The 23,585-nt window shown below is 44.2% G+C and overlaps 1 protein-coding gene across 1 annotated transcript; it reads right to left on the bottom strand.

Moving 5' to 3' along the window:
• Positions 1–2,184: 2,184 nt before the first annotated feature.
• On the bottom strand, positions 2,185–9,064 carry stc1 (stanniocalcin 1). The gene is made up of 4 exons (XM_080765192.1): positions 8,755–9,064; positions 6,432–6,574; positions 5,969–6,180; positions 2,185–5,697 (listed from the first exon to the last, which is right to left on the bottom strand). Exons 1-4 carry the CDS (start codon positions 8,933–8,935, stop codon positions 5,397–5,399), a joined length of 837 nt encoding a protein of 278 aa, XP_080621318.1. The 5' UTR covers positions 8,936–9,064; the 3' UTR covers positions 2,185–5,396.
• Positions 9,065–23,585: the final 14,521 nt, after the last annotated feature.

Genomic DNA, 23,585 nt, shown 5'->3' with positions numbered 1-23,585 from the left:
GATGTGCGGCCCAGTGGCCAATGTATTTATATCTGTAGGTACTCATCATCATCAGTTTAAAGTCCGCTTTCCAGGCACCGCTGGGTTGGACTGGATTCTTGATATTCTCAGGCCAGCCACTGCAAGGGTCTTGTCCCTCGGCCCTCTATGATATATAGGTATACTACAGTATTAGGGGGTAGTAGGAAGTAGGTATAGTATGGGCAGTAGTGGGAAAGTACAGCAGAGATACTGATAGGTGTTACCTATTACCTATATCCACTTCGTGCCTTGAAGGCCTTTACTGATTGAGGTAGTATTACTATGGAATTTGGCATACTAGTAGGAGGTAGTAGTATAGTTCTGCATAGTCCATTTTGAGATAGATGCAGAGGAATATAAGGTACAAAGAGAGAAATACTGTGGTATTCTACAGTGCTGAAATGTTAGACCTACGTCATGCATGCTTACCTGTGTGACATATGATGGGTTTATGTCTTCAAATCGGGAATTGGAATAGGGTCCCTCGTTAAAAAAAAAGAAGGGAAAACAAGTTCAAATGTCCTATATTCATAACGATTTTCTGGAAATAAAAGGTGAAAACAATCCCTCAAAATACACTGCTATAGGTGATTACCTACAGTAGAAATCAATGAAATAACAGCAACACATTTTGTACCATATACCAGATATGATAAATATTTTATTTCTGATCAGCAAAAGACACACAGTTGATGCATTTGTATCTTTCATGACATTTCAGAACAGAGAAAACCCAAACATATACACAGTATGGGTATATATGTCTATGGGTATATTTTAAAGTGCAAGTGATTCACAAGGATCAATCATGCGTAACATAGCATCTGTATCAGAAACTTCAGCAACCTCTTCAAATCCTCAATAACATTTGATAGTAAAGTCATTCATCACTCATATGAATACAAAATATTTTTTACGAGTCACTGAAGCTGTTTTTTTTTTGTTTTTGTTTTTTTAATTGAAGCACAACATTTATCTATCTATTTCAAGTCTTGAGGAAAGTGTACCATGAAGTTCCAGAATTGAGGGAGCCTGCAGGCTTATTTTATATGTCACACAACCGTGATGCTTGACAAAAACACAGAACTTTTGTCATATGACTCTTGGTGGAAAGGTTGTATGACTAAGTTAAATTAAGCCAAAATCTCCAGTTTGCCCTATATGAATAGAGTCTGGAAAGGAGTTTCACAGATCTTACCATGGGTCAATTCACCAATAATGCCGTACCACCATAAGCACCCTTTTTACTGAAGTAAAATGAATCTGAACGAAAAAGATGAAAAGACATTTACTTCTCCCACTTTGCGTTTTCCCAACAGCCTTCATGGGAGTCATCTTGCTTTGAGCACGTCCTCATCACAACAGACATTCAGTATACATTCTTCTCTGAAGCTACCAATGCATCTGCTTTGCAATCAAGGGGTGATAAAAGGTTTAAGAGAATAAATAAATAAAAATATGAACATTAAAATGTTAAAGGGCAACCTTGCTGGTTTTTAACGATAGAAGCATATTGTTCTATTATAAGGAGGGCATGTGAAAATACATTGATACAACACTTCCCAGCGTTCTGAGTGTCAAGAGCTCTCTCTCTGTCTCTGTCTCTCTCTCTGTGTGTGTGTGTGTGTGTGTGTGTGTGTGTGTGTGTGTGTTTTACATCACAGAATGCGTTGGTTAGTTTTGCAGCAGATTTCCACATGTCCCCAAGTTATAGAATGATCATACTCCTGTTAAAAAATATTGATGTTGCCCTTTAAAATGCACATTGACTGATGCCAAGTTGAACAATTAAAAGAACCATGGCATCAGTCCAGTAGAACTTAAACTGGACAGCTTCACATGGAAATAAAACAGGCTATAGGTTAGCAGCAACTGTTGGGTTGATTTACCCACGGACAATGGAGACACACACATCAATAAATGCAAAATATTCAAACGTATTCCTACTCATCGGGTAAATAAAACATGTCTCAATTGCACGTGTCCTGAATGTTTCAATGCCCTTTATAGTGGTTAAGATGCAAAGTGCATATCATGTAACATGAAGTAATAGGCTAGGGTATACTACAGTGTGAATACGGTTCTTAGCTTTCCGAATGTTTCCTTCAAAGCTTCTAACCTCAACCCCCCCCCCCCCCCCCCCCCAAAAAAAACAGAGTATTCACAGAAAAGAAAAAAAACAACAAATAAAAAAACAAAATATGCAAATTAACCAAAGTCACATAAATAAGAAAGGGGATATAAAGGAATTGTTTTCATACTGGTGGTACAGTACGAGAGCATACGTGCTGTTGCTTTATTCACACAGCATCAGCTGGCACTGAATGGAACAAAGGTAAATTTGTGTGTTGCTCTGAAACCTTTGTGCCAGAGATTATTGCATAGTTTGGAGTTCTTAACACTACTGCTAATTTGACATCAAACCAAAACCTGTAGTGACCTGTAGTGTCACCCAAAAATACAGTTGTGGAAATACTCTGATCGAAGCAGCGTTGGGGTCAATTCACTCTTAGTTTACTCCAGTATTTAAACTAACTGCATGTCGCATTTGAATGACAGAAACCTCATTCTCAGTAATGTTGTAGGTTGGATATGAATCTCTTATGACTAAATTTAGGTTAACAGTTCATGAATTTTAGAGAAAATTCACTGTCTGTGTTCACTGCATTCTATTGAAATGCATATCGACTCCAACACTGATTCCAATTCATTGTAATTTCCAAGTAACACTGACTCTGAGAATTTGCCTTTGCACAACATATGCAGTTTAGTCTTTAACAGAAGCTAATGTGAGCTGCCCGTTAATGACGTCACACGACCAATCAGCTATCTGCTTGATATGAAGAAAAATAAGGAAACTTCAACATTAAGATTTTCCTTAGTGAGGTGATTTTACAGCCATTCAAGCTTGATACCTGTGATGTTGTCTCAAGTTGATTTACTGTATTTCTCAAACATATCAAATAGGATCTTACATATGGATAGTGTGCTGATATTGTGCTGGGATATTTTGTTGTCACAGTGCACATTTACAGATGTCTTACTATGTACAGTACATACATCAGTAAAGGATTGTGGAATACAGTTGAATTAGTGGCAGTAACCTAAGACAACTAATGAGCCATCAGGGTGAAATTACTGCAAATACCCTGTGTGAATGAATGTGCAGTGTCATTGGCAATGGCTCCCTCTAAAGTTTCCTTACAAGTTTATTGTTTTTCACCCTGACTTGTGCTGTTTTGTGTCTGCGGCTAAAACTGTTGACTCTCTTTTGTGAACGTAACTGAAATGTCTGACCAAAGTATTGAGCCAAGTGCTCAGAGTTTTTTTTTTTTTTGGCATTCATCCAGATTTGGCAAATATATTGATCCTCTTTGCTTTCTCTCTTCAAACCACTGGGTGACCCATTGATGGAGAATCCACTTTCAGCAAACCTAGCAGGCTAAAGCGCATGCAATCATGTTGGATGTCATACTTTCTCCTAACATACTGTAGATTACAATTACTATAGTCTGTTTGACCTTTCGGACAACCACACTAATAAGACATGTATGGAGTAAAGCTCATCTTTGATGTTTTGTTATGATTTGTTATATGGCCCTCTTATGGATTGTTGCAAGGGGAAAACTCTGGCATGGAGCATACTTCGATCATACTTTATGTTGATGTTTCCTTTATTTTAATCATACCGCGTACAGCGATATTCAGAAAGTAAAGTACACAAAACCTTAGCACTCAACAAAGCAATTATCACTTTGCCATAGTATATGTATTAAAAAATTATGGTAAACTATCTTATTTTGTATGTGGTCCCATTTAACACCCTTAAAATAGATCACCTGAATTTGAATGACCAACTTGTTCCCCTATGACCAGCACAGAGTCATGACACGGGTCCTATTCAGTCACCGCATATTGGCAGCTCAACGATGTGACGCTGAGCGCATGTTCATATACGAGTTGTAAACTTGTGACCAAATGGCATGTTATTTGCAATCTAACTAAAACTACAATTAATGCCATAAAATAAAAAACAAAAATTAAATAATATAGTAGGAAAATAAATATCATATCATTCCAACAAGGCTTTTTAAATAGTCATTCTCATTCTCAACACTGGAAGCCAGTGTGCTTGACACACAACCCTCTAATATGTTATTCACCTCAGAGAATGATGAAAATCAGTCCAACAAGATGGCTGCTCTCAATCTCAGGGGGTGAACTTTCTGACCAGACACCACTGCTTCACACACGGTTAAGAAATATGGATACAGATTTTCACTCAACATGGACCCCATGTATACAGTAGAGCTCAACAGTCGTATGTTTTAAGAATGTCTGCACTGTAAAATACAGTGTTAATTTAAGTCAGACAGTGTATAAATGTACTATTTGTACTCTCTCAGACTTAAATTAACACAGGATTTTGCTGTATGGAGACAAGATATTCAAAAAATGACTTCAGAGAAAATAAGCCATGCCCTAAAAAAATCCTTAAACGCAGGATCATGAAGCAAAATGCATTTAGGTGAAGAATCACGGCTTGATCTGCCACCAGAAAAACTAATATAAGTGATCTAGCTCTACAGTTTTGGTATTTCATGAATAGCATTCAGGGCAGTTTGAAGTTATTTGGTCAGCTTAAGGTAACCACTCAAAGGCTATTGTGAAACATCTAGGCCTAGGGGACCTCTCTCTTTATAAGTGCTCCCTTCCAGGGGTCTGGATATGGCTGTCTCATAATCTAGTATACAGTACATGATTAAAGTATTATGTTTTGTGAGAAAACAGATACGCCACCCATTTCCATAGCACATGTTCACAATTTGATTGGTCTCGTGCATGAAATATGAATAATAGTTTCCCATTCCTATCAATTAACTACTGATGCAACCGTTGATTACTTATTAATGAATATGTGCTATGATGTTCTAGTTTTGTCTTTTGAAAATACAGACCACTTGTGCTCTAGACTAGAGGCGTGAACCACTATGGCTGTTTTGTGCTTGGCATCACCGCAGCTCTTTAAGGAATTCTTCTCTGCTGTAGAGAATGGTGAAGTGAACCGGACCATATTGTAGATGCAGCAGCCATATATGCTCGGCACTAACTGAGTGAATATGTTTGAAACTGTTTGATGTGAAGGGGATGCTCTCAAACCTAAAGTGTAGAATGTACAGTATAACGGCAATCAAACTCTGATATAAACTTAGTTGGAACTCTATCGGAATTCCCTGGATATGCAGGTTTCTGCAACTTCCAGCCTGGTGGTGGAGGAGGAATGGATTTATAGTCACCGTTAGGGAATAGCAGAGCTTAGCTTGCTTTTTTCATGATTCTGAGGAGTGTGCAGAGTTTTTGAATCTGAGTGGGAGTTAGGAGCTGTCGCTGGCAGAACGCTTCTTGCCAAAATGGCTGGCAGAATCTCTGTTTCGCAGATTAGGAGGGATCTTGTACATGTGGGGACCCATGGACCAACGCCAGCTCCCACGGCCCTCCACTCCGGTCGGAACGGCAGCAGCTGCAGCCGCAGCAATGGATGGGCAGGGCTTGCTCTGAAGCAGCTGAATAAGCATAGTCATCTCTGGGCCCATCCGCGACACCATGCTGGTCCTCACACGGTCCACCGTGTCCTCGTCACAGTCCATCAGGCTCTGTAGCAGCTTACCATAAAACCTGTGAAATGATGCATCACATAATGCCTTTAAGTCTAAATGTCAATCAATACATGTTGCAGTAAAATGTTATGTGACTACTTTTTAATGCTGGGAGTGATTTGCTGTTGCTCCCTCTAGTGGTACAAATTGCAAGGTTTCCTTTTGTGTGTTGATATAATGGTGTTTTCAGAATAGTACAGTAGGCCTACATATAAATGTCATTGTGTTCATTTATTGAGTCAATCTTTACAGTCTCTAAATACATTAACACTCGTTAATGTAGAGCTCACCTATTGGGGAAGTGATTTGGTAGCTGTGCCACTTCACCAATGGCATCTGGATTGGTTCGGGCAACAGTACAGATATCTAGCTTGCTGTAGCATTCCTCCTGCACCTCAGAAATCATTCTTTGGAAGGTGGAGCAGCGGCGAATGGTGGGGAATGCCTTGGAGGTGATGCCATTGGCAATGCACTTAAGGCTCTCCTTCACAAATGCTTTACCCTGCACAGAAAACAAGTTTCAATTAACTTCATATCTAATTTCTAATCGCACACATTCGGTCCGTTGCAACATAAAATGGTACTGCCCCCCCTCCTTTCACATTGGTGCTCATCTGCTCACCTAACAGCAGCAATGTGAGAAATTCTCATTTTGATGGTAATCCAGGAGTTATACAGTTATAGGTTTATAGGCCTATACTGCTTACACAGCAAAAAATATCTTCCCAAGATGTCATTTAAGAATCACTGTACCTGAGTATCAAATTTAGCAGCACTGTAGAGGAAGGACTTGCAGATGTCGTGCATGCCATCTGTGTCACAAGTTGAATTCTCCAGACAGGCAAAGGCTCCGCAGCCAACTTGGAGGGCACTGTTGAGACAGCGTGCCACATCTGCTGTGGGTACAGAGAGTGAACCGATCAGCAGGGGAGCCATCAGCATGTTCAAAAGGGATCCCTGCACAGTGCACACCCATTAAGCTCATGACACAAATAGTGGGCTTTTTGGCTAACCAATGATGCCATCAGAACAAAGGATACATTTGTACCGTGTATGTATACCGGTAATTAGAATATAATTTTATTTTCTGACCATTGGTCTTTGGACATAGACACAGTCAAATCCTTAACAATGAACATAGGGATGTTGAGAAAGATGAACAACGTTTGCACAAGTTTGGGTAATGGCATTTTGAACCTATATTTTCATGAATCTCTAAAGAGTTGATGGTCGCATGGGTAACAGGTCATCTCGGCCCTTTGCCAACTCGCCCCGGAAATTCGAAAAGTTAAGACGGCTCGCCCCAAGCCGTGGATAGCTCGCCCCCAAAACATGGGTATCTCGCCCTAAAGCACGGATATCTTGCCCCATGTTTATTTTACCTTATTTCTCATATTGGAACATTTAGAATCAATGTTTGTCAAAGAAGAACATTTAGAACCAGTTTGTTGTTGTTGGTCAAATGAAAATGATGCATGGATAATGAATGGCTCACCCCCCTCCATTGTTACTGAAATTAGTTGTTGTTGTACTATTGTTGTACTATTGTATGTCTGCCTAAAAGTACAGTACTTGTTAGAGTTAAAGATTTAGCTGGAGACCTGCTGTTACCTCGAAAATACAACGGTTTTACGGGGCGACTTGTCCGGACTTTTGGGGGTGACTTCTCCGGGCTTTGGGGCGACCGATCTTCCCGTTGGGGCGACCGATCTTCGCCACTTGGGGCGAGTTGGAAAAGGGGCGAGCCGTCGTATTCATTGCATGCCTAAGGCAAATAGTAAATTTAAATGTGGATATATCTTTCAACTTTCTGAGCCTTATAGGCATTATTTGGCCTTATTTCACTATTCTCTGGTCAAATGGGATATATTTGAACTACATATTTGAGGACCAGGGATCAACATACAAAAGGTAGCCAACATGCATGCAGATAGTAGGCTAACCCAAATGCATAGCACACACACGCACACACACACACACACACACACACACACACACACACACACACACACACAGGTTTTCAATACCCTAGATGAATGAGATAAATATTCACTGACAGCTAAGCACCATTTACAACATACAAAACAATAATTAATCCCTCTCTCTCTCTCACTCACTCACTCACTCACACGCCACGATCATGTCTTTTTGTGATAAGCAAAGGGTTAGTAGTGTGTCACTGCATTTATAGACGAGATGGGGCCTTCAAACTCACTGGGCATATAACTTTATCATGATGAGCTATATCATTGCCTACATTGTAACGATCTTCAGGCTTTCTAAAATGAACCATGCATTGCCGCCAGTGGCCCGCATGTCTCAGAACTCAATTGAGGGATTAACAGATCTGTGTATGTCTTTTCATCTTGTCTTGACTTAAGTCAAGACAAGATGAAAAGACATACACAGATCTGTTAATTTTCCCCATCGTCGTGCTCCAGTTGTCAACAACATGATAGCAACAGGTTAAATTCAAATAGCAGTTAGGACATAGCCTATTATACACGATTCAATTAAAGCCGTGGCCCCACGCTGCCTTATTGAAGGCTGGCGAACAGCGAGGGGCCGCCAAGAGTTCTGAAAAACCTCCGCTATGTTACTACTAGTAAGCTACACAGCAGGAAGGCGTTTTTGGAGCAGACTAATGCACCATGTAAAAGCCCCCAGAGTCAGTCCAATATATTGAGGCGCCTATGTGTAACATAGCCGCCGACCGTACAGAGACACAATTGACATGACACAGCCACAGCCTGCAGGCGCAGGTGTCAGCAGCAGCACGAAGCTCACTCTCATCTGTTGCCGGTAAAACACCGGCAAACCACAGCCGCTCCTGCTAACCCTGCAGCCTCTTCCGTGAATCAATTCAAAGGCTTCGTTTGAGGGGGGAGGCTGCATATAGGCCTATAAATAATGCTTGTGTGTGTGGGGAGGGGAAATAAAAGAAATATCCACAGAGTAGACATGAAAGGTAAGAAGGCTGCCAATCACCATATAGAAATCTGTGCTATAACAGCTGCACTCTATAGCTGCCTCTGAGAGATGTAGTAGCCTAGGCTAGAGAGAGAATGTTACTTACAAGGGCTGTTTGCAGAAAAGCGTGTTCTCCTGGGTGAATAGGACTCGTTCTGATCCAGTTCATATGCAGATGCGTTCAGCACCATCAGAAGAAAAAGTCCGGTCCTCAAAGGCATCGTCCCCTTAACACAGATACTATAACAAAATGTAAAGAAATGTGTCCTGGATGATTGATCATTCATATGAATGCCGCTCCAAAGCTTCTATACAACGCCGTGACAGAATATGTAAGCTATGCCAAGTAGGCTACCATCTACCTAATGCTGCTATTTTCCCCCCTTTCTACATTGGACTCAAGCCTATACTCTATCCCTTTTGACTTGCATGACACATAGCAACGGTGTCAAGTCTGCATGCGTTTATATGGAAGCGCTGAACATTACGAGTGAACGGGTTGGACCAATCAGAACGCAGTGTTCAAGCCCGTGCTCCAAGTCTTTCCACTACTAATTGACAAATCATTTCACAGTAGGCTACATGGCAGGTGTAGAATATAGATCACGATCAAGGATTTGTGCAATATTTCTTTAATGGCTAATTATTTAAAAGTATAACCTGCATTTGTATCAAGTTTTAGAGTACATTATTATTATTATTATTATTAATATTATTATTATTATGCGTAGTAGTAGTAGTCGTCGTTGTCGTGGTGGTCGTATTAGGCTACTATACTTTAAGATAGCATTTGTATGATACATTGTAGAATCCTTGTGGGAATAACCTATGAACTGATTTGCATTCTCATCTTTCAGGCTTAAAAACCTTTCTCTAACTTGTCTCCTCCCCTTCATGAAGGAAGTGGATTGAACTGAAATCCATTAAAGAAAATTAGCTTTGAACAATTACTTGATATTCACCAGGCTATAGTTATTTCATGGCAAGAACCAGTCCATCCATGTATTTTCTTTTAGACTATTTATCTTGCACTGATCTTTATCAACAATGAGGAGATGATGCGCTTTGCAATGAGGCTTAGAGCCCTCACTGACTGAAATGTTTAAATAGTAGCTATCAGTATATCTTAGACAAACAAGGATAACATAATGTGGAGTCTTTCAAATGATTAGTGACCGACAGGAACTAGGCTATCCGGTCATTACTATCCATTACATTGGCTTGTTTTCTCAATGTTGTCTTATTGGCTATAGCTGACTGACAGAGCCATATACCTCTAATCTAAACAAATTAAAAATAACGCATTGTGTTATGCATTACACAGCCCCAGTGGACCAATGTGTTTTTACGCATCTTTTAGTCAAATGCGATACGCACTATGTCATACTTAAATATCTTTGTCCAAATATCAACCCAGAATATTCAAATTATGTCTTTTATCACTGTGGCATTTTGATGAACCACGCTTAAATAATGCGACCATTGTTGCTCTAACAGAGAAAATCTTCTCAACATTTGAGATAAACTGCATGTGTTATTGACATAACGTGCACTATGTGTGAATAGCGATTACTGTTGACGTTAGGCTCTATTCTCAACTTCTCAGGCTTTTTAAATGTTGGCATACAGTCAAGCATCTTGCAGCTGCACGTGCCAGGGTACAGCGAGAGGAAGATGTGTGGGCTTCTAATGATGCAAGTCATCCTTCAGGTCTCACGCCTCTTACTTCGGTTTGTGGATTCTTTATCGAGAGTTTTTTGGGAACAGTAACCGCTGAAACCTCTGAGAGCAGCTAAATAATTGGTTCAGGGAAACAAGAGAGTCCACTCAGATGTGACAGAGAGACGGACAGACAGCTATATATACATCTATCCGTAGCCTTTATTTTATTTTAATGCTCCGAAATCAGTCAACAAAACTATTCCAAGAAGTGATACTATCTTACTGGGTGGTTTTATACCTTACAGGTCGTTTTGAGTCATAACTTCACCTAAGAAAATAATTGTTATGTTTTCCCAACAGAAAAGAAAAACAACATTTGTGCTTTTGAAAAAAAATGCTCATAGCCATAACACCATGACCCTAACTTCTCCCCAAATGTTGTCAGGAGTTGAGCAAGTTGTCAAGTTGCTGGCCACTTAAAGTATCAATCATCCTTGCTTGGGTAATCTAACCACAGCAATACAGTCTCTGGGTTCATGCCAACAACCCCTTAAGATAATATGAATATTACAGCTTAATGAATGAACAATCAAATGCCATCAAAGCCACATTTCACCATGGGAAATCCACACTTTAAAAAAACTCATTTCATATGGCATATGGCAGCCAAGTCTATGGACTTTTAATGTTTGTTTAGGGCACAAAATGACGACGTCACATGGCCAATATAAATACCTCTTGTGATCATGGTTTAGTTTTTGGGGAGCACTAGCCCCTCCTATGCACAGCTTTGTGTGTAGGTGTGTTTGTAGCACGGAATGTAATGATTTGATTGGCTGATGTATGATAAGAGCGCCCCTCACTTCACACAGTGTGATTTTTGAGGGGCGCTATCCCCTCCTGTGCCCAGCTTTGTCTGTTTGTGTGAACACAAACATTGGCGGAACCAATAGCAATGATTTGATTGGCTGAGCAAAGTACACAGATAAAAGTGAGGGCATAAAAGTGAAGACACCAAAAGTCATTGGCCGTCATTTGTGATGATTTGATTAGCTGTGCACGGAATGTGACGTATGATGACATTGATGTCATCACTTCCCATGAGTGTGATACAAAAAATACAATAACACACTGCATTCTGTCTCGTAACGTATAGTGGCAGCGAATCTGCAATGAATTGAATGCCCCCCGTGATGTGGCAGCCACAGTGAACCCTCACTTCACACAAGTGTGATTCTTATTATTAGGGCACATAGAGGCGACAAGAAAGCACCTCGAGCAGGCGTCTTCCTGGTTTTTAAACAGCTGGTGGATGGAAATGACGCTCGCGCACAGCTTCAATTTGTGCACACATCCGCCTGGGTGACGGGCGGCAGACGGCAGACTGCTGGCGCTTTGGCATGGGGGGTCAGATCCCCACGGACCATGGTGTTTACAGATGACATTGTGATCTGTAGTGAGAGCAGTGAGAAGGTAGAGGGAAATCTAAAGAGGTGGAGATATGCCCTGGAAAGGAGAGGAATGAAGGTTAACCGCAGCAAGACAGAATACATGTGTGTGTGAATGAGAGGAACAATTCCAAGTGGAACAATGAGGTTACAGGGAGTAGAAGTGAAGGAGGTGGAGGACTTTAAGTACCTAGGGTCAACATTTCAGAGCAATGGAGAGTGTGGCAAAGAGATCAAGAAACGAGTGCAAGCAGGTTGCAATGGGTGGAGAAAACTAAAGTGTCAGGTATTGATGTGTGATAGGAAAGTATCAGAAAGAATGAAAGGGAGGGTGTACAACACGGTGGTGAGACCTATGTTGTACCGTTTAGAGACAGTTGTGCACTGAGGAAATGACAAGAAGCAGAGCTGGAGGTAGCAGAGGTAAAGTTTTGAGGTTCTCGCCGGGAGTAATAAGGGTGGATAGGATAGGATCAGGTACCAGTACATCGAGTACATCAGAAGGACAGCGCGTGTCAGTTGTTTTGGAGATAAAGCCAGAGAGGCCAGACTGATATGGTTTGGAAACGGGAGGGAGAGTGAGTATATCGGTAGAAGGATGTTGAGGTTGGAACTGCCATTCAGGAGGCCTAAAGTGAAAGAGGACATGAAGTTAGTTGGTGTGAGAGAAGAGGAGGCAGAGGACCGGGTGAGATGGAGGCAGATGATTCGTTGAGGAGACCCCTGAGGGGAAAAGCTGAAAGGAAGATAAGACAATACGTGTATGTCATGGGGGAGGTGGATATGGTTTCCCCCCGGCCCGTGACTCCAGGGGCCCGGGGCTGTCAGATGATCCATCGATCGATACCCATTCAAAGCATTATCTCTCAGGGCGCTACAAATATATCTACACATCCTGTAAGTTCACTTAAGAAATAAAACTAGTGTTGACTAATCATTACAAGTATAGCTCTTATTTGGAAGAGGAAGAGGAAGTCTGTTTCGGTTGTAGCCTACTTCCATGACAGACAGTCGTTTTTCCAGATCATGATGAGGAGGGAGGGACTGACAGACTGTAAACATTGATTAGAAGTGATGGTGGTGGTGGATTAAACATGTGCTTTTAGCCAAAGTTTATATTACCATATGAAAGCCATGATGCTGCGCATCTTTGACTTAATATATGATTTAAAGAGACATACTGTAATGTGTCTGATATGAATGGTCACACAGTCTGTATACACATTGACTTGTGGCTGAGTTGCTATCCTATTCCCTTTTATGTACATCTAAGATTTGTCTCTCCATAGTGTCATCAAAGATGCTTTGCATGCTTTTTGGTTTTTGAAGAGACTTTGGCAGTGGCCCATTGGAACAGATCCAAATGACTGTCCAACATGAGTTTTTTACTTTTAACATTTATTGCACAAACAGCTCCCTGTTTGTGCAATAAAGGAGTAACTACTGGGTTTCCATCCTTTAGATCACAGAGGTAAATCAATTAGTCGGTGACCAGAGCCAAGCACACAAAGAAAAGGTAGAATGAAATATGAGCAGTCAACTTGTTTATAGAGTGCATGGTTACAACTTCTTAAATCTTTTGCTCTTTGCTTTTGCTTTTGTCAGCAGTAAAACAATGAGGCAAAGTCAGATATAACTAGAAATGCACTCTGTCGAGGTACACTCTGTCGAGGTACTGCTTCTAACTAATGTCTACAGCTGTTCTAAATCCTTTAGGCCCGTTATTGACCTTATACCAACCTTGAAACGTACCTTAGTTACATCACCATCAACAGCCAATAAGGGACCACCATTCTTTCCCAACATATATTCAGCCGATCACCAAACGTACCTTAGTTACGTCATCAGCCAATCCCTGATTGGCCGAGGGACACCACCGACATACAACCAACATACGCAGCCGATTACAGTACTTGCACGCTCTGCTCGTGCAAGTAATTTCAGTCTTGTGCTTGTCCATGAATGAATGCCTAATTTATGCTCCATTTTACATTATTGTCATGTGCCGAAAATAGCAGATCTACAAGCTCACAACATTTGTAGGTTAGGTATTTTTGATACGCAACACCATTGTACTGAAGTATACATCTGCCTTAGGAAGCCGTTCATTGGCTTCCTTTCCAGTTGGTCCTCAACCAAGTGTTAGAGGCTACGGTGTGTCTCAGCTGAGTGTTTATTCATGTGGCCGGAAATCGGTCAGTCTCATCCTTGTTAGCACTCAATGCAGGCTCTTGCTTTGGGAACTTTGCCATACCACAAACATATTTGAGGAGACCATATCTGTGTCATTCAGATAAAGGATAATAAATGTATTTGTCAAGCAGAAGAAGTTGGTTCACCTTCATTTGAAACAGGCAGTATTGACATGATGTCAGGCATAGAGGGCAGAGTTCAGTGAAAGGACAGGAGAAGGAGCATATAACCACTGCCTGCTGCAGCATGAGCGCTTTGCATTCATTTACATTGGGGTGGTTGAACTGATTCTCTGATTACAGGCCACTTTGCATCCAAGTTGAATATTGCCCTGAGCTCATTACAAATTTCCAGTGTGCAGCTTCCCTCGCAATTATTGCAAGATTACAAGATTACTCATTATGACAGAATATTGGCAGGAGAGCTAAAATTGAAGATTAATCTAATGAGAGGGAGTTTGATCACTTATCAAGCACACCCAACTGAGGTCACAAATACTGCTAATGTTTATCCTTTTAACTACTTTATGTTGACCTAATCCATTGCTGAGTAACATAAGATGCAAACGTCTTCTAAAAGATCTCTGATTTGGTAATTCACTTACCAAACTAAGGGAATTTTGTCAGATTTAGCTTATTGTTGTGAAACATTCAAGTAACTATGAATACATTATTTTAGAACATTATTCCATTATTAGGGGCCAAGCCCAAAGGGGCGAATGCCCACTTTTTGCAGTTCTGGCAGTTCTGTGCTGTCGCTTTCCACTAAATTCGGCAATATGGTAGAGAGGGTCATCATGGGAAACAGTCAAGAACTGAAGCTAACAGTCATTCGTCTTCTGACCTTCAGATCTCCCAATTATATAATTGTATGAATAATAATATGATCCACTCTATCCACTATCTGCTCATGTAGCACAAACGTTATGCAAAGCTCAGCCAATCACATGGCAAAGTAGAGAGCAGAGGCGTATCTACATTCTACAATAAGGCGAGGGCAGGCGTCCGTCCGCCTGTCCAAATCCATTTCTGGCCTGGCCAAAATCCATACAATGAGAAAAAAAGGCGTCTTTGAACTACCTAAGCGAACTGATAGTAAAATATTCAATCTGTATGTAAGTGCACTGCTGACATGACATAATAATCCCATCCGGCATCTAGTGTTTCATTAGCGTGACGGAACGTGACAAAATAGGCTACAGCTGAGCTATGTTGTGCTGCTGACAGGCAGCGAGCGCATGCACACAGTAACACACGCATTGAAACAAGGGTCGCCCTGTGGTAAATATACCAAGGCGTGGACAGTGATGTCACTGTTATGCAAATGCAACGCGGAAGTAGTATGGACTTGAAGCTGTTTATAAACCAGTCAGTGGATTCAGTCAGTGACATCACTGACGAATCCTTGGTGTTACTCTTCCTGCGACCAGGCTTTCACCGTCGTCTTGAGTCTTGACTCTTTTTTTCTCCTTCTTCTTCCCCCTTCATGGGCTTCACGGTGCATTGCACCGGTTGCACTGTCGATATATATTCTATTCGCCACTGGGGCGGAGTCGGAAGTCGTCTTGGTTCGGACATCAGGAAAAAAACAAGTGACTCGTCATAACCATAGATAATAAAAACAAAATCACACTCGTGTGAAGTTATACATCATCATAGATCACATTCCGTGTTCAGCCAATCAAATCACCACAAATGTAAGTCTTCACTTTTCTGCCTCACTTTTATGTTCAATATGTACTTTGCTCATGGCCAATCAAATCATCGCTATTGACCTTATGCTACACCGCTTCCATCTTGCCAGCAAAGTGCTAACTAGGAGCAAGTTCCCATTGACAGCACATTCATCCAAAGAGAAAAGTCCTATCTGATTGTATTAAACAACGTCAAACTCGCCAACATTGCAGCTGTAAGCTTGAACTATCCTTTTTCTATCTGCAAAGTGTTTGTTTCATGAAAAGTCCCTGGACCCTACTTTGAGTATCTAGGGACATGTGGGCACCTTTATGAGTGCCCACACGAGCCCTGCCCGCCCCCTACTATTTATTTAGATGGAAGTTGCTCAGTGGAATTTTCAACCCAGAAGAACGGTCTACTTCCACATTTTTCCGCTCAATGTTAAACTCCAGCGGCACAGGGTTTCCTCGTCATAAATCCATGGGTCCGCCTGCAGTCCCACCTCTGACCAGTAGGGCCGAGCGCTTCAACATTGGAGAGCCTCACTGGGGGCTTGGCTCCTCCATGCAGTACAATGCATTGTGGGTTACAGGTGCATGATGGGAAGTGGATCTTTTTTATGATTTTTCTTTTTTTTAGATAAAGTGTGTTTGTGTCTCACTCTGATCGCACTGTGATACAGATGCGTGACGTGGCGCGGCGCTATAGACTAATAGTATGGTTACATCTGGAAGGTGGTGTGATGCATGCAAAAAAAACCTGTATATAAAACCTGAATATAAAAACCATGAAGGTTACTTTAGTAACCATGGTTCTTTAAGTAAGTGAGCGAAATACTTCGCTTATGGGGAGGTTTCGATCTGAGAAAGCGAGGTGCAGATATTCATTTATGAACTCACACAGGCATTTTATATGCACTGTGGGTTTAAGGCTCGTGACGCAGGCACCCAGCGCCTTAGGCGTATATAAGGCCTAGCTGCTGCGTCACAGGCCACTCGAACAATTTCCTTCTGCCACAGAGCATGACAGAAGGGTGTTCAGCGAAGTATTTCGCTCACTTACTTAAAGAACCATGGTTACTAAAGTAACCTTCATGTTCTTTTAAGTTGTGTTCGCGAAATACTTCGCTTATGGGACCTTATGAACTCCCGTATCCAGAACTAGCCAGTGAGTCCTAGGACTTTGGGATAATTTAAGGGCTGGGGACAAACCTCAGGTTTGTGGCCCGGTCCCACTTAGTGGCTAATTGGGGTAGGGCGGAGACTACCCCAGGTAGCCTGGGTTTATAGAGGGAGGAGGGGACTTTGTCCCCTTCCCTTCGGGGCTCTGTAAGGTGGACTTTATTATAGTCCACCTATGGTGCGGCTGCTCCCAAGACCGCGTGCGCTATAGAAGGCACCGCCACATCTAGGTTATAGTATGTGGCGAAGGTCGAGGAGGAGGACCAGCTCGCTGCTGTGCAGACGTCCTGGATCGAGATGCCCCTGTGGAGCGCCCAGGATGCTGCCATGCCTCTCGTGGAATGAGCCCTTAGCGTAAGCGGAGGCTCTATTCCTTGAGTGGTATAGGCCAGATGAATGGCCTGCACTATCCAGTTGGAGATAGTGACCTTGGTGACAGGTTTTCCCCTGGTTCTTTCACCCCAGGATACGAACAATTGATGGCCTATCCTGTAGGGGCCTGTCCTGTCCATGTAGGCGCGGAGCGCTCTTACTGGACAAAGGCGGTTCAGCCTCCTGTCCTCTTCCGTGGCGAAGGGGGGGAGGGTGGAAAGCCTGTAGGTCCACCGGTACGCAGACCGAGAAAGCATTCTTTGGTAAGAAGGCTGGGTTTGCTTTGATGGTGACCTTGGTTGACCTGTCGTCAAATCTCATGCACTCTGGAGTGGTCGAAAGTGCATGTAGATCGCTGACCCTCTTAGCGGTCGTCAGAGCGACTAGGAGGGCTGTCTTAAGAGTAAGAAACTTTAAGTCAGCCGTCTGCAGTGGCTCGAAGGGCTCATTGGTTAGAGCCCTGAGTACTAGTGACAGATCCAAGGAGGGGGCCAGGGGCCTGTTGATCTTACAGTCCCTGCGTACGCCCTTCACAAACTGTTTTACCAGCAGATGTTTCCATACCGTCTGGTTGTCAATGCCCACGTGGCAAGCCGAGATGGCTGCCAGGTGGGTTTTCACTGAAGAGAGGCCTAGACCTCTATCCAGGAACTCCTGCAAGAATGTCAGGATGTCGACTATTGAAGCTTGGAAGGGGGTAACCTGGTTAGGTCGTTCGAAGCACCACCGCCCGAACACGCTCCAGGCTGTTTCGCAGCGTATTGCTGTTGACTGGGCTCTGGCTCTCTGAATTGTTGCAATAACATTCGGAGGGAGGCCGGTTTCTGTCAGCATCACCCTCTCACGGGCCAGACCCATAGGTCTAGGTCCCTGGGGCAAGGGTGGAAGATCTCTCCTTTCGCCTGCGTGAGGAGATCCGCTCGTAGAGGGAGCTTCCATGGTCGGCTGTAGAGGAGGGGAGCTATCTCCGTCCTCCACACGCCCCAGGCTGGTGCTACTAGAAGTAGCGTCAGACCCTGAGTCCTCACTCTGTTCAGAGTATGGAGAATGAGACTCAGTGAAGGGAAGGCGTAGAGAAGGGACCTGGGCCATTGGTGAGCTAGAGCGTCTAGTCCCAATGTCGATGGTCCTCTTATGGCGAAGAAGAGAGGACATTCCGTGTCCTGCTCTGAGGCGAACAAGTCTACCTCGGGCGCTCCGAACCTGCCCCAGATCTGGTTTGCTACCTCGGGGTGTAGTGACCAGTCTGCGTATCGGAGGTTTCCCCTGGACAGCAGGTCCGCTCCTGTGTTTAGAACACCCGGGACGTGGCACGCTGTAATGGACAAGAGACGAGCGCTGCACCGCAACGTGAGTTTCTGAGCCAGTTGGTGCAAGCGGGGGGACCTGAGTCCCCCTTGCTTGTTGATGTAGCACATCGTTGTCGTGTTGTCTGTCCTGACCAGGACGTGGCAACCTTGGATGCGCGGTTCGAAGCACCTCAGTGCGAGGAACACCGCCATCAACTCCAGATAATTGATGTGGCAGGACTCAACTCAACTTTATTTATAAAGCACAGTAGTTGTCCTGTCCACAGTCCTCTGGCTGTAGTGCCCTCCAATGTGGCTCCCCAGCCAGACATGCTGGCGTCTGTGGTGACGACTTTCCTGGTCAGAGGTCTGCCCATAGGGACGCCTTCTGAGAGGGCTCATCTGTCCGCCCACCATTTCAGTGCTAGCACGCATTGTGACGTCACTGTTACCCTCTGGCGGCGACGGTGCATGGGTATGCGTAACGCATTCATCCACTGTTGAAAAGGTCTCATATTTTAGCCTGGCTAGGCGTATTATGTAAACCACCGAGGCCATAAGCCCCGCCATCCGCAGGCATGCATGAAAAGGAATCGAGCGATCCCTTTTGAATGATGCCGTGGACTGTATTATCGCCTCTATTCTTTCTTGGCTCGGACGAGCCGTGAAAGAAATCGAGTCCAGCGTTATACCGATGAAGTCTATAGACTGTGTCGGCGTTAACACGCTCTTCTCCTGGTTCACTCGGAACCCTAGAGAGTGGAGGTGGTTGAGCACTCGTTGAGTGTGCAACAGCGCCTCCTGTGGCGAGTCTGTTGACAGGAGCCAGTCGTCTATGCACGCTGCTAGACGAATGTCCTGTTGTCATAGTGGAGCTTATAGCCGTGGCTGTAACCTTCACAGAGACTCTCGGACTCAGGGACAGTCCGAACGGGAGGACGTTGTATTCGTACTCTCCCTTTGAACCCGAAGCGCAGAATTTTTTCCTGTGCGGGGGGGTAGTTTGGACCTTGAAAGTATGTGTTCTGTAGGTCCATTTAACGTGCGCCAGTCCCCTTCGCGGAGTAAGCTTAGTAGGGCTGGCGGTGTCAGCATTTTGAAGCCAAAGTCATCAAAATCGAGTCGGGGCTCTGAGGTTTGAATGGGCGAAGCCCGCCCCCTGTCTTTTCACCAGAAAATAGCGGGGAACCCGTTAAGAGACTGGTTGACAGGGACCTCTGAGATGGCGTCTTTCTGCAGGACGGAATCGATTTCCTCCTTTAGAATGTGCCCCTATCCTCTCCGTCTGCTCTCGAGAAGATGATTCCTTCGAGAGTGTGCGGTTTTATTTAACCTTTAGCCCTCTGCTATAGTGCGCATGATCATGGGGAGTTCCCAGTATCCAGCACTGAGCTTGATGACCTAACAGGGAGCCCCTTCTGTTTCAGGGGATTCTGTCCGTGAGGCTTTGGTGCCCTCTAGCGATTTGAGCGCATGGGGACAAATGTTTCTCTTCTTTTAGATGAGAGAATGAGAGCTGCTTTAAACAGTACTGTCTGTGGCGATTATCTCATTAACACATGCTGAATGTGAAGCACATGATCGTGCTCTTTTGAGGGGCCTGTGCTGAGGCATTTCTGCGTGCACGTCCCCTCTGTATTGTCCCGCACCCGCGGTGTGTGTGGCAAATGGGGTCTTGCACACCTGTTTTAACGGGTGATAGGGAGCCTTCCGTCCTCCTGGGAAGGTTCTGTCTGTGAGGTTCTGGTGCACTCTAGTGGCCTAGGCGCGTAGAGGCATTACCATTAAACGCCGTTATTCTTTCATTGAGGTGAGAAAATAATTGGGCGTAGTTTACCCGGCCTGTGACAGTATAATACTGTCACAGAGCGTGGTTATTCCCCACGTATGGGCCTATGGCCTACAGGTCGTATTCGTGTTTTTGTTTCATGTATATTTTTATTTTATAAAAAAAATACAGAGAATACACATTAACAACAAATGCAGAAAATGGTACAGAGGCTAGTAGCATGCACAATTTTCGGCTTTGAAATGTCTTTAGAGTCTGCGGTTTTGAGGGTGAGGTCCGTGACCACTACCCTCTAACTCGGACCCCTGAAGGGAGGAGAGATTCAGGGGTACGTCCTGACCCCTGCTCTCGTATATTTCCCACGTATGGGCCTGTGCCCGTGAGAGGAGAAGCCCCCGTTCTAGGGGAAGGTTCTGTCTGTGAGGCTCTGGTGCACTCTAGTGGCCTAGGCGTGTAGAGGCATGGCATCAGTAGACAGGCCGTTAATTTCTCAATTAATTGAAAAAATAATTGGGCGTGACCTCCCGGGCCTGGGACAGTTTTAAAACTGTCCCAGAGGCGGGTTATAATCCCCACGTATGGGCCTATGCCCTTGTGTCAGGTTTCAAGTTGTTCTTGTGTTTTTCGTTTTTGTGTTACTCTTTGAAGTAAAAAACATACACATTGTGACATAATTATGCACATTTTAACATTTGAGGGGTTCTGTACAGTGGCAGCAGCTGCATGTACATTCCCTCTGAAACGTTTGTAGGGCGGAGGAGAGCAGCGGCCAGCGGTCCCGGGGCGTCCTCTGTGTCCGTCGTCCACCCTGAAAGCAGCCTGACTAGTAATGCTAAGCATGCTAGGATGGCAGCGACCATCCAACGAGGTTGTTAAACCCGACCTCTTTTAAATGTTAGCTAAACAGCTAAACAAACCTAGCTTCACAATGTACATACCTTGTAATGTTGAGGGAAGCAGTGGGTCTGGGGAACGGCGTTGAGTGAGATGTTTGTGTTACTTTTTTATTGAATTAAAAAACATACACATTTGTGACATAATCATGCACATTCACCATGTTTGAGGGGTTTGCACAGGGGCAGAACTGCGTGTACATTCCCACTGAAACGTTTGGTTTGTGGTTCGAGACCACTATACTCTCTGTTGGATGTAGTAGTGGGAAGAGGGAAGGCCGCAAAGCCTGGGGCTCGCGTAGCGCGGCCGTCGGGCTGGTGCTGTGTTGACACAGTGATGCGGGGCACGGTCTCCATGTTGTCGCACGGGATATAGCAGGGCTTCCCTGGTCGAACAATGCGAGCATGCGCGAGCCCGGGACAATAGAAAAATATTTTCTGCGGTCAGCCATCCTCCTAGGCACGACAGTGTGTGCTGCGCGCTTCGGGGGAGGCTCCACGGCAGCCTTGACTAGCAGCTGGCGCGGTCTAGTCAATGGAGCGGGGGGAAACTCTTCTACGGTAATATGCCGTATAGCGTGTAACTTCCCCCGCTCAGTTGGCTGCTTTGGCTGGGTCGTCATTTTCTGCTTCGCTCCCCAGGCCCCGTAGTCATGGGTTTCGGCCCTGGCTATCGGGACCCGGGAGGATGCAGTGTTGTCTTTGTTAGCCGCGCTAGCACGCGGCACTGGTGTGCTACGTGCTAACGGTGGCCAGTCGACCCGCTGTCTAGGCATGGAGCGCGGAGGCCCTTCGCAGACCTGCTTCTCCCTTTGAGGAGGCAGGTCTGGGTCGGGTCTGTCGCCCTCGAACTTCTCGTAGAAGCAAACTTAGACATTTGTTTTCTTTTTCGCTATCGTCACAGTTTAGTGAACGGCTAGCTTAAAAGAGCGGGTTCACCCGTTCCTCTGTTCGCTATCGTCACAGTTAGTGAACGGCTATCTTAAAAAGAGCGGGTTCACCCGTTCCTTTGTTCTCAAGTTAGCTATAAGCTAGCGGAGCCGCGGGTAATAGGCCCGTGATTCCGCGCAGCTAAGGCTAACTAGCTTCCCAACGGGAAGATAGCTTGTTGGAATTAGCTAGTTTTCCTGAATTAAAAACTAGTTTAACGTCGAGAAAAAAGCTGTGTGTTTAAGCTAGCTGGGACGGGTGTTAGGCCCGTGAGAGTAGCTATGTTAGGTAGCTTCGCTCGCGCGAATTAGCTTGTAGTAAAATTAGCAGTTTCCTGAGTTTTAAACTAATTTAAACGTCGAGGAAAAGCTTTAGAGTTCTCTCTGCTTTTAAAAAATAGATATGAATCTAACCAGTACACTACTAGGGAACCTCACGGAGCTTGAGTCCTGTCTCTCGCCCGGTTTATGAAGTGTTGAATCGCCCAAAGTATAACTGGCTAGCGTTATCATGCAACCTCTGTGGCAGAAGGAAAACGAGTGGCCTGTGACGCAGCAGCTAGGCCTTATATACGCCTAAGGCGCTGGGTGCCTGCGTCACGAGCCTTAAACCCACAGTGCATATAAAATGCCTGTGTGAGTTCATAAATGAATATCTGCACCTCGCTTTCTCAGATCGAAACCTCCCCATAAGCGAAGTATTTCGCGAACACAACTTAAAAGAACCAGTCACAATCATTGCTTCACCGGTGGGTGTATGTGTTGCTCTGCAATACCTAACAATGCCTTGGTAGTTGTTATTAATGCTTTGGGCGTCATGAATCATGCAATCTGAAAGAAAGCAGGCTCATATAGAGACAGTTTAGAGAAGAGATTTTATAGAAGGATGCGAGACCTGGCAGGGTTATTGCAAACATTCACATCCGTAAAATCCATGGTCGCATTTATTGTTCACAAGGTGTGTAAGTAAGTAGCCTTGCTGAGCCATGAGGCCCATAGGGCAGGAGCCTATCTCCTGTTTCTGTAGCGTGAGGCAGCTTGATGTACAAGTACACCCCCTGGACATGACGCTAGTATGTCGCAAGGTGTGTAGTGTTCCATTATCCTACACACTTCCGGTGCACAGAGGCTGCACGCCGCACGCCAGTGCTCCGAATTGTTTGTTCGTTTGGAAAAAGTTTAATAGTTACAACTTCGATTTGCTTTTTCAGTTAACTTGTTTGCAATATTATGCTGTCGGTGCCGTGAGGCATTCGGTCTATGGACAGAGTCAGAACGCTAAGAAGCAGCGGGGACTCAATCACCGCAGATATGGCCAAAGATAAAGACAAAGACAATGTTGCACAAGAGCTCAGAAAGCTTACCGCAAAAATAGATGAGATGAATGGAAACATCAGAAAAGAACTCAACAGCAAAGTGGATCAACTTCAATCAACTATTCAGAAAAATCAGGACCAGGTTCTGGCCGAGATGTCTAAACAAAGCAGAGAGATACGCGCTCACAT

Source organism: Protomyctophum bolini (genome assembly GCF_963924005.1).
Source record: "Protomyctophum bolini genome assembly, chromosome: 6".
NCBI lineage: Eukaryota > Metazoa > Chordata > Actinopteri > Myctophiformes > Myctophidae > Protomyctophum > Protomyctophum bolini.
Note: the sequence above shows the minus strand (reverse complement) of the source record. Positions and strands in the feature narration are given on the sequence as shown.

What these genes read in the sequence shown, in the direction of transcription:
- stc1 (XM_080765192.1), bottom strand. Translation starts at nt 8,935, where the DNA reads ATGAATGATCAATCATCCAGGACACATTTCTTTACATTTTGTTATAGT. An exon ending in CTTTTCTGCAAACAGCCCTT is followed by an intron (nt 6,575 to 8,754) that starts GTAAGTAACATT and finishes CTGTACCCACAG; the next exon opens with CAGATGTGGCACGCTGTCTC. An exon ending in CTGCTAAATTTGATACTCAG is followed by an intron (nt 6,181 to 6,431) that starts GTACAGTGATTC and finishes TTTTCTGTGCAG; the next exon opens with GGTAAAGCATTTGTGAAGGA.